The following is an 11,227-nucleotide window of genomic DNA, read 5'->3' as shown; positions in this document are numbered from 1 at the left end:
TTGTTACCAAATTATGTAGGTTAGTACAGGAAGTAAGGGGCCGTTTACAGGACAACATTTTCAACTAAAAACGGAAAACTTTTTATGCGTTTTGGCTGTTCGTTTACACGACAACAGCGTTTTGGGGCCTGAAAACGCAAACTTTTGAAAACGGGGTTCAAAGTGCAAGTTTTTGAAAACGATGCCGTTATCGTCTCTGTGTAAACGTACAAAAACGATTTGTGAAACAATTTGTGAAAACGATGACATCATGTGCACGCGTATTACGAGTTATATAAAGAATGATGGATTGATAGGCATCAATTTGAGATGTATAATTATCAATATGAATACTGGTGTCTCTGCAAATAACAATAACAATTTATTCATTTGGAGTGTTTTGTATGGAGTGTGAACATTGTACAGTAGGCAGAACCTGCGATTTGTTATTTATTTATTTACTTAATTTTATTTGATGTACCTTTACCCTGTAATTCATTCACCCACCGCTTATGTATATAGCCTATAGACAGATATGTGATGCCATTTATTCAATGATATGCTTATAATATGAAAACATGAGGCAGTGAAAATGCATGTTAGATCCAGTGTACACAAGACCTCTCTCTCAACATCAACAGCTTGTTATGTTAACTTACTCTCCTACCAGCCCAAGAGTCAGCAGGGGGAATACAGAAGAAGGCAGTAGATGAAGTGATGGTAAAAATGAGCAGTTTATTGAATAATCTTGAGAGTTCAGTCTATAGGCATGCACGCGAGCATCGGCGTCGCCAGGTCATTTTTCCGGGGCTTCAGCCCCGAATGTTTTGACTGTAGCCCCGAATGTAATTTTAAATGTAGGCTACGCAATAATATTGCTACATTTTGTTTGAAGTTCATGTGACATGACCCCCTCCCCCAAAGTAATTGTAGTAATAAAGCAACCTCATCGTCCATCCAGACAAAATTGCTCGATGCTTTCGCCATCTATATTGTTTGTTTTCACCGCTCTGTGGAAGAATGCTTATGTGCGCAGGCGCGTAGTGTTTCTTTTCAAAGTGACCTTGCAACCACTGGCCTGGCATGCATAATACAGCGTTTTTAGTCGTTTTCGCGGATCCGTGTGAATGGGGAATCGTTTTGACAACGTTGTCGTCTGTACGCGAAACTTTTCAAAAATGCAAAGGAAAACCGTTTCCGTTTTTAGTACATCGTTGTCGTGTAAACGTACCCTAAGTCTGGAATTACTTATGACTCGTTTCAGGTGTTCAGAATCGGTTCTTTCTTTTGGGAGTCAATAACTCCATTTGTCGTGCACTTTGATTTTTTAAAACTTTGCAGACTTTTTTATATTCACAAACAGCTATATAACACACAACATGAAAGGTAGTATTTGAAAAACCATAATAGGTGCTCTTTGACAACTAAAATATTTAAAATATTTTTTCCCCTTGCTTTGTAATTATGAATGAAAGACATTACAAACAACATCTCTTTTAAAGAGAAAATAATGTTTGGACTTAATAGTTTTACACTTGTGCTCGTCTTCTAACGACTTGAGAGACTTCAGAAGACATGACGATGTTTCTGTTAAGGGAACATAGTTTTTACGGTGCATTGTGGGATTTTTTTTAGGGAGCGAATGTTTCAATGCACTGGAACGATTCTGCGAATGAGACAGCCCTAAAAATGGCTGATGGATCAGTGCCCTGACTACTGAACTAAGGAGCTAATTGAAACGCACCCATAGTTCATTCCAAAAGGATTGTTTAGCATAAAACATGTTGAAGATTAGCGAAAGGCAAAAAATTAATTAAGTGATGAACTCTTTCATCACAAAAGCAGATTATTCAGCACATCCATTAAAACCGCTGCATTATAAATTGTGTTGCTAACCTTGTAGGCTTACTTTGATAAAAGGGTTCTGTTTTGATTGAGAATGACTGACAAGCAGAAAGTCTTCTGATTGTCTAAACAAACGATCTCACCTCTGCCTGCGGACATTTTCCCCCTGCTGTTTTTTTTTTTTTTTTTTTTTTTTCATTTTTTATCTGGCAGGTAACAGAGGCATTTTGTGCATGTAATTTCATTAAAATTAATCCACCTACAGCACCTTTAACTGTTCTGGGTGTCTTACACATCAGGTTTCATAAAAAAGAAATGTATTCACTTGATGCTTGCAGTTGAATTAAATACATAAATCACTTTAGATAAGAAGACTATGTAAAGTTCAAGAATCAGAAGTGCCTAATGGCATGCAGAGATGACAGTGATTGATTGATTTAGATATAATATCACCAAATTGTTCCTTTGAACCTCACTTTAAAAAGCATCAAAAAGTATGTGAGAAAATGTTTTGAGATATTTGAGAAACAAGTATTTGCTACCTAGTGTAACAAATAATTGACTGGGGGAATCATTCAGTGTCCTGGAGAAGTTTACCAAGGGCTCTTATAATGGATTAGCAAATCTAAACAAAATCTTTTTTTAACAGCAAAGCAAATACTCTGTTGGTTCTTTGAATACAGACTAGGTCTCGTCGAAAAACAACTATATTTGCTGCAGAATCACAGTGAGATTTAATGAGATGTAGTGCTGAAATAAGCCTGCTCTTTGTCAGGGGCACGCTAAGAGCTCATGGTTACTCGAAGCCTCGTATACATAATGTTTTCCTAACCAAATAATATGCAAATAGGGATAATAAAATGATCTATAGAGAAAATACAAACAGACACATTTTTATTATGCAACACTGAAAACAATAATTACACACTGAGGTATGTTGATAATTGAGTTTTCTGTCCTGCAGTGGCACATAATGACCAAATATGTCCAATATTTCACACAATGTCCGTAGGAGTTTTGTATCATGTTGTCTCATCAAATAAACAGTTTCACAAAGAGGTAAATCCATCTCCTTTCCTTCTATGGTCAATTATAGACCCACTCTCCTATTCAGCACAGTAGCAAACTGAACATTTAAACAAATATTTTACCTTTATTTTGACAATACAATAAAATTATATAACCCTGCAGTTAAACATTCTGGTGTTTCTTTATTCTTTTATGAGTATCTTTTTTTTTAAACATGAGGAGCATCATCTCCACATTAACTCACTGTTTTTGCTGATGAGAGTTAGGGCTTGGACTTGGCACATATTGAGAGGATTATGAGGAAAAAAGTGTTGTGGTCCAGAGTGTCAGAGTGTAGTTTCTCTGCATATACTGATGAGGCCTTGAGGATGATGAGGAAATTGCTGATCCAGGGTACCAGAGGCTTCTGTCTGACCGGATCCTCGTGGAGGACGGCGCAGGGATGAGGATGGGGAGCTCAAAGCTCCACAGCTCTGTAAGTGCAGGTCTTCGTGCGCATCTTTCCTTGGGCTGCCCATGATCTTCTGTGATTGTGTCATCAACTGTGTCGAAGGTAGGATGAAAACATTCTTAATATAATTAAGTCGTGATACATAAACCTCAACTAATAAAGGGATAGTTCACCCAAAAATGAAAATTCTGTCACCATTTACTCATCCTCATTTTGTTCCAAACCAGTATGATTTTCCTTCCTCCTTGGAACATATAAGGAGAGGTCAGGCAGAAATTTAGGGACTGACAGCCTAAGTCACCACTGCCTATTTTTTCCATACCATGAAAGTGAATGGTAACTGAGGCTTACATTATGCCTAATATCTCCTTTTATTGTCATATATGGGTTTGAAACAACATAAGGGTAAGTAAATGATGTCAGAATTGTCATTTTTTGGGTGAACTATCCCTTTTAAGTCTTTATCACAATTAAAAAAGGATAATCTGTGTTGTTTAATGCAGAATGTAAAAAAAGGAGTAATTCTTGAGCATATGGCTGGCACCTTACCCAGTTATAATACACATTATACACTAATATGAATGTACAAAATCACAAACTGCCTAGAAATGTCCATTAAAAAAAAAAAAAAAAAAAAAAACCTCAGTCATGAGGTCAAGGCAAATTCACCTGATCAATTATGTTGGCACTGAATATGGCCTCCTCCATGTGTTTCTCATCAGACTTAATGACACATTTAATGGTGTTGACCACCTGCTGGACCTCTGGAGGTAGACTGCAGCTAGAGTGCTCCAGGAATTTAGCCACCAGTACTTTGGTGTCTTTGTAGGTTTTGAGGTCTGCGAGAGAGTGCGGGCGTTCTGTAGATACTGAGTGAGGTTTGAGTCGGATGTCAACCTTTCCACCGTCCTTCTGTTTCTTGCCCCCTAGGCTGCTGTGTTTGGCAGAAGGCTGTCGGACACTCTCAGAGAGCTCCATACATGCTGTGAAGAAACAACAATTTGTTTGAACTGTAATTCTAATATTCTTTCTACAATTTTATTTGAGATGATTTTCTGAGAACTATGTTATGTGGAAAAGAGAAAACAGAAGAGGCGAGGGTGTTACCTTGATCACAGGGGGTCTGCGGGGAGTCCTGAGGTGGATGGTTAGAAGCTGGAGCACAGTGTTCACCTGCAAGTAAAGTTTAGATAAAAGATATGTCAATTAATAGTTAGGGTTGTGAGGTGGCAATGTAATGGTAGTTAACCTCAACAATACAGTGGCCCCAAAAATTATTTGGACACTTGAGGCATACTTAAAATGCATGAATGTGTTTGCATTATATAACAAAATATCAAACAAAGTGGAATTATTTTAAAGAAATATAGCACAAACCAAAAAAATTCACAAAAAGGAAGTTTGTTAGGTTACAAATGATAACATAAAAGATGACTCATAAAAGTGAATTTGGTTCTCAGAAAAGCTCTATCATCATTTTTTTGCAGATAACCCTTGCTTTGAAATATTGTATCTAATGCAATGACATTCAGATATTTTTAAGAGTGACTTAAAGGGATAGTTCACCTAAAAATGAAAATTCTCTCATCATTTACTCACCCTCATGCCATCCCAGAGGTGTATGACTTTCTTCTGCTGAACACAAATTAAGATTTTTAGAAGAACATTTCAGCTCTGTAGGTCCATACAATAAGTGGATGGGTACCACAATTTGGAAGCTCCAAAAGTACATAAAGGCAGCATAAAAGTAATCCATATGATTCCAGAGGTTTAATCCATATCTTCAGAAGCGATATACGTGTATGGTGATATGGGTGAGAAATTATATGGGTGAGAAACAGGTCAATATTTAAGTTCTTTTTTAGTATAAACTCTCCTCCCTGCCCAGTAGATGGTGATATGCTCGAAGAAAGCAAATCGCCAAAAACAAAAGTGAAAGCGGAGATTTACTGTAAAAAGGCTGGAGTCATATGGATTACTTTTATGCTGCCTTTATGTGCTTTTGGAGCATTCAAAATTTTGGTCACCATTCACTTGCATTGTATGGACCTACAGAGCTGAAATATTCTTCTAAAAATCTTTGTTTGTGTTCAGCAAAAGAAAGAAAGTCATTCACATCTGGGATGGCATGGGGGTGAGAAAAGATGAGAACATTTTTATTTTTTGATGAATTAAACCTTTAACTTAAAAAGTAAAATTCTACCATTATTCACTTACCATAATGATGCTCCAAAAAAATCCCAAGTCTTTTTGCCATGTAATGAAAGTGAATAGTGATTCCGGTCTGTCAAGTTCAAAAAAGGACAAAAAAGTAATATAAAACCACAAAAAAATGAGTCGATAAGACTCATGCACTATATTCTAAGCACTTAAAGCCATATGATCACCTTGTGTCATAAACAAACCAAAGTTGTAATTCACACTCAAATCAATTCAAATCAGTTCTGTTCAGATCAAATAAAACAAAGTGCCCAAATCAAATATGGCAACTTATGTTTTTTTTTTCTTCTTTTTGTCCTGTTTGGAGTTTGACAGCCCAAAGTTACTATTTACTTTTATTACAAAAGATGTGTAAAGATTTTTATTTTTATGATTTTCTTTTTTTTCTTTTCTATTTTTTCTTTTCTTTTTTCACAGAAAAAAAGAAAGTCATACAGGTTTGGAGCGACATTAAGTTGAGTAAATTATGATGCACTTTGGGGTGGACTATTCCGTAAAGAGTCCAAAAGTGTTTTGGGTATACTGTACATTCAAATCACAGAGAGGAAGGGAACACACATACTTCTAGATATGAAAGTACAGGATATAGGTTCACTAGAGGAACGCACAATCCTCGCCAATTTTCGGTACCCTCTGGTGGCACGGAGAGTGCGAGGATGCTCGCGGATGCTGCCGCTGACGAGGGCAGAGGTAGCATGGGGCTGATGAGCCACTGAGGAAGAGGAGGATGGGGACCAGATGCTGAAGCAGAGCCGGGTTCCCCGCACCTGACCGGTGGGTGACGGGGAGGTGCAGGCATAGGAGGTAAGGACCGAAGCTGCACCTGCAGTGGATGTCACAGTAGAGCTGGAAGCACATTGGGATGGAGTGTTCGGAGGAAAAGGGAGGGTCGGCTTCCGATTGGTTCTTTCTCTTTGCTGTGTGCAAGACTTGGGTAAAACAGCTGTACTCTCCTCCTTCTCGACAGCATTGACTGACTCCGGTGACATCTCCAGCGAATGGGGCTTAGATTCCTGCGTGACAGAGGACTCACTGTGGTTGAGCCGGGCACAGGCCTGCCACCTCAGGGAAGAGTGGGTGCTGTGTTCCAGGCTTGTGCAGCTGCCATTAGTCGGTGCCATGCGCAAAGTGCCATAAGGAGAAGAATCAGAGCCCTGTACCTCTAGAGAGCACAGGTCTTCAGAGGAACAGCTGTGATCAGGGATGTCTGCCGTCTCTGTCACCATAAGGGAAGCACTATCAACTGAGTCTGTGGGAATCAAACACATAGACCATATAATCTTTATAGATTGACACAGACTGATTCTTTCTTTCTTTCTTTCAGACCATTTTCCAATTGTGTTTAAATCTATTTTTTCATGTTCTTCACCTACTATTTCTCAGCATCTACGCTACTCTCATTCTATTCACTCCTCTACTGCCAGTCTATTTTCAGATTATTATCAGGTTCACTTTACAGAGACTCTCTCTAATGATATGGGTACAGAAGAGCTGGTTGAGGTTTTTAACAAATCATGTTCTTTTATTCTTGACTCTGTTGCCCCCCTTAAGCCCAGGAAAGTAAAGGGTAAGGGTGTCGCTCAGCCTTGGTTAAATTACTCCACCCACTCTCTCAGACAAGAGTGCAGAAAGGCAAAGCGTAAGTGGAAGAAAGATGAACTCCAGATTTCTTATTATTTATTATAAGGCATGACTATTCAGTTATCAATGATAAGCGAAAGAGGCTGAATCAAAGTTCCTCTCTAAATTAATTTCCGAAAATTCAAACAGGCCTAAAGTACTGTTTAAAACTATTGATTCGGTGCTAAACCCTTCTTCAGTTGCCTGTCCTGATCCATCTCTTGAGACCTGTGAGAATTTTTTTATAATAAAATCCAAGATATTAAGTCATCCATTAAGCCCTTAAAATGTAATCCACCACTGGTGTATCTGCCGCTCAGTTATTTAACTTGCTTTCGACCAGTCTCTTCAGCCCATCTAATTGATTTTGTTTTAAAGGGGAAGTGTTCAAGTTGCAAGACAGATGTTTTTCCTGCACATCTTTTCAAAGATGTCTTTGAAACTGTAAGCACAAATGTGACAGCTATCATTATTAGCTCTCTAGTAAATGGAGTAGTACCTACTACTTTTAAACATGCAGTTGTGCACCCTCTGCTTAAGAAACCTCATCTCGATCCAACTGTGCTCAATAATGGGCCTATTTCCAAATGGCCTTTCATTTCAAAGCTCTTGGAGAGAGTTGTGTATTCCCAGCTATATTCTCATTTGAATTCTTTTAATATTTCAGACATTTTCCAGTCTGGTTTCAGAACTTTACATAGTACTGAATCTGTGCTGTTGAAGGTCACTAATGATATTTTACTTTCACTGGTCTCTGGATCATATGCAGTTTTGGTTTTATTGGATCTTAGCACTGCATTCGATACTATTGATCATAATATTCCGTTAAATCGTTTGGAGAGTGTGGTCGGCATTCAGGGTGTGGCCCTGCAGTGGTTGGCCTCTTACTTGAGAGACAGGTCCTTCTTTGTGAGCATAGGGAATTTTTCCTCTACATCGGCCCGCTTACCTTGTGGTGTGCCCCAAGGGTCAGTTTTGGGCCCTTTACTTTTCTTCCTCTATATGCTGCCCCTGGGCTCTTTTTTTCAAAAATATAATATCTCTTATCATTGCTATGCTGACAATTCCCAATTTTATTTACCGGTCAGACCAGACAGTAGCTGCCCTTTTGAAGTGCTCTTCAAATGTCTTGAGGACATCAAATGTTGGATGGCAAACAATTTTTTGCAGTTAAATGAAGGCAAAAGTTATTATTTTAGGCTCTTCCAGGCCCCCTCCTGCCCTTGAAGCACAGTTAGGTTCTCTTTCCTCCAACATTCAAAAGATTGTTAAAAATCTTGGGGTTATTTTTGACACATCTTTAATTTTGACAAACAAATCAGTACCATTGTTAAGGGAGGTTTCTTTCATCTAAGATCTATTGCTAAACTAAAACAGATTCTCTCTCAAAATGACCTAGAAACTGTGATCCATGCTTTTATTACATCACGGCTGGATTACTGCAATTCACTGTATATCGGTCTGCCTCAATCTGCTATATCTCGTCTGCAGATTGTTCAAAATGTGGCAGCTAGATTTTTAACTGAGATTAAGAAGAGGGATAACATTTCCCCTGTATTAGCTTCTCTACACTGGCTTCCCGTTAAATTCAAAATTTATTTTAAAATTGCTGTCTTTGTGTACAAGGCCCTTTCTGGCCTTGCACCTAAATACATTAGTGACCTTCTGTACTCTTACTCTCCTCCATGAATGCTCAGATCAGGTAATCAGCTTCTTTTATCTGTCCCCCGTTCACGCTGCAAGTCAAAGGGTGATCGGTCCTTTTCTGTTGCTGCTCCAAAACTTTTCATGAAAGGTCTGCACCATCTTTAGCTATTTTCAAATCTACCCTTAAGCCTTATTTTCATTCATTGTCTTTTGATACTATTTAATGTAATGTTTACTGATCAGTTTTTTATTTCATGTAAAGGTTGCATTTTTACATATATATATATATATATATATATATATATATATATATATATATATATATATATATATAACTATAACTATATAACTATATATATATATATATATATATATATATATATATATATTATTTGTAAATTGTATAGCAATTTGGATCAACCTCTGTTGTTTTTAATTGTGCTTTCTGAATAAATTTTGACTTGACTTCAATAAATAACATTGAGGTTTTCTCACCCTGAGTGCTAAGGCCAGTTGTGGTGTTCCTTTCACACAGACTGGACTCAGTGACCTGTTGCTCAAGACTGGTGGTGATCTGGGAGATAAAGACACAAAGATGTTACTAACATTTTCTGTAGATTAATATTGTTTTTAAATCTCATAGCCTTAAAATGTTTTTGAGTGTAACCTTCTGGAGCGGATGGTGATTGAAAACCATCTTACACCTGAGAATGATTACAAACAACTGCAAAAGGAGGAGAATCTGACAGCAGAACATCTGGCACTGAGGAATGTGCTGAAACCTGACATCTGGCATCACAGCAGAGCTTTTAAGCGACACTGACGGCCTTTTACCAGGAGAGGGCTCTCTAAGATCAGATTTGCTCTTTAACCACCTGCGTGAATCTGACTTCACTGTGTGGTTTACGTTTCAAAACTTTACAACAAGAATGATTCATCCAAAAACGTTAAACTTTAACTCTAGCACAACACAAACCAACTTCACAAAAATATGAGGAGAAAAAAAAAGCGGTCAACAATTGCAGCTAATCCATCAAAAAGTTATCAAAAGTTATTGATACTTTGTGAGAGCTATTATATTCTTCCTAAACTAACTAAAACAAAATAAAACATTTATTTCTACTGTATCTCTGTCTAGTATTTCCAGTGCTGTTACTCTTTCAAACCCTCTCAGGCTTGTGTTTCAGGAAAGAAAATACCCACTGATTGAACTGCCTCCAATGCTTTGTTTGCAGATGGTTATCAATAGTCTCACATGAGAAATGTTTAAAAGGAAAAAAACCTCTCAGGATGTTATCCTTTTTTAATCACTGATTCTTTTAGGTAGCAAACAAATCTTCAAAATATCACGTAATCACAGACTCAGCTGCTGGATTTGAAAGGTTTGGGTGGTCCTTTGTGGACCCCTTTACAAAGAGGGGAGCTCTTGTTCCCTTTCATCTGGCCAAGAAGAGAAATTTGATGGAAAATCATTGTTCAAATAGAGGCCCTGCTCTTACTGTAAGAAAGTCTATTTCCTTTAAATGGAATGAAATTCCTGCCTGTACTGTCGATGTGTTCCAGAGAAAATTATAATCCATTATACAAAGGCGCTTGTATTAATTTGCTTTCAGCCCTCAAGTGCACCAAAGGACCTTTTGACTGTCAAGATTTACACAGACAAATGAGTGTAACTGAAGAGGAAGAACATAGCTGAATTAGAGGTATGCTAACACAAAGAGTCGGAATAATTTTAAGGCTGAAATATAGGAGATACGGCAAACTGCCATTCCAAACAATGAGAAACTAGAAATCAGGTCTTCACTAAAACAGTGAAATAAAATTTCTGTCAGCTCAAACATGAATTCTCTTCACATATTCAGGGAAATGACATTGCTGATGTGGCTATAATCTGTGGCATGTACTGTATGTCAAAAAATGAAACTGTCCACATTTTTGTTTTGTCTGACATACTCTATGCTCTCTGACATTAAAGGAATATTCCAGGTTCAATACAAGTTAAGCTCAATCGACAGCATTTGTGGCATAATGTTGATTACCACAAAAATTTGTTTTCGACTCATCCCTCCTTTTTAAAAAAATAAAAATAAATACAAATCTGGGTAACAGTGGGGCACTTACAATGGAAGTCAATGGGGCCAATTTTCGAAGGGTTTAAAGGCAGAAATGTGAAGCTTATAATTTTATAAAAGCACTTCCATTAATTCTTCTGTTAAAACTAAAATAATACTTAATGTAATATTTGAGCTGTACAGTTGTTAAAATCGTAATTTCTACAGTTTTTATTTTTATTTTTTTTAAGGGTTTTAGGGTTTGTTGACATTACATCGCCATGGCAATGAAGTTTAAAATTTGCTATAACATTACATAGAAAAGGTTAATAAGTGATTTTATCAAAGTAAAATCATGTTAAAATGCATATTGTTTATGTCTTGT

The 11,227-nt window shown here is 37.4% G+C and overlaps 1 protein-coding gene across 5 annotated transcripts in view; it reads right to left on the bottom strand.

Moving 5' to 3' along the window:
* Nucleotides 1-2,611: 2,611 nt before the first annotated feature.
* LOC127416245 (protein ENTREP2-like) overlaps nucleotides 2,612-11,227 on the bottom strand; it is a 250,567-nt gene continuing 241,951 nt past the window's right edge. For all 5 annotated transcript variants that reach the window (XM_051655491.1, XM_051655500.1, XM_051655507.1 and 2 more), the window contains 5 exons: nucleotides 9,287-9,365; nucleotides 6,087-6,773; nucleotides 4,412-4,477; nucleotides 3,974-4,287; nucleotides 2,612-3,395 (listed from right to left, as the gene is read on the bottom strand). In XM_051655491.1, the coding sequence (XP_051511451.1) occupies nucleotides 3,180-3,395; nucleotides 3,974-4,287; nucleotides 4,412-4,477; nucleotides 6,087-6,773; nucleotides 9,287-9,365 (1,362 nt within the window). In that variant the 3' untranslated portion in view covers nucleotides 2,612-3,179. The remainder of the gene's footprint in view (nucleotides 3,396-3,973; nucleotides 4,288-4,411; nucleotides 4,478-6,086; nucleotides 6,774-9,286; nucleotides 9,366-11,227) is intronic.

The sequence above is a fragment of the Myxocyprinus asiaticus genome, chromosome 2 (genome assembly GCF_019703515.2).
Source record: "Myxocyprinus asiaticus isolate MX2 ecotype Aquarium Trade chromosome 2, UBuf_Myxa_2, whole genome shotgun sequence".
NCBI lineage: Eukaryota > Metazoa > Chordata > Actinopteri > Cypriniformes > Catostomidae > Myxocyprinus > Myxocyprinus asiaticus.
Note: the sequence above shows the minus strand (reverse complement) of the source record. Positions and strands in the feature narration are given on the sequence as shown.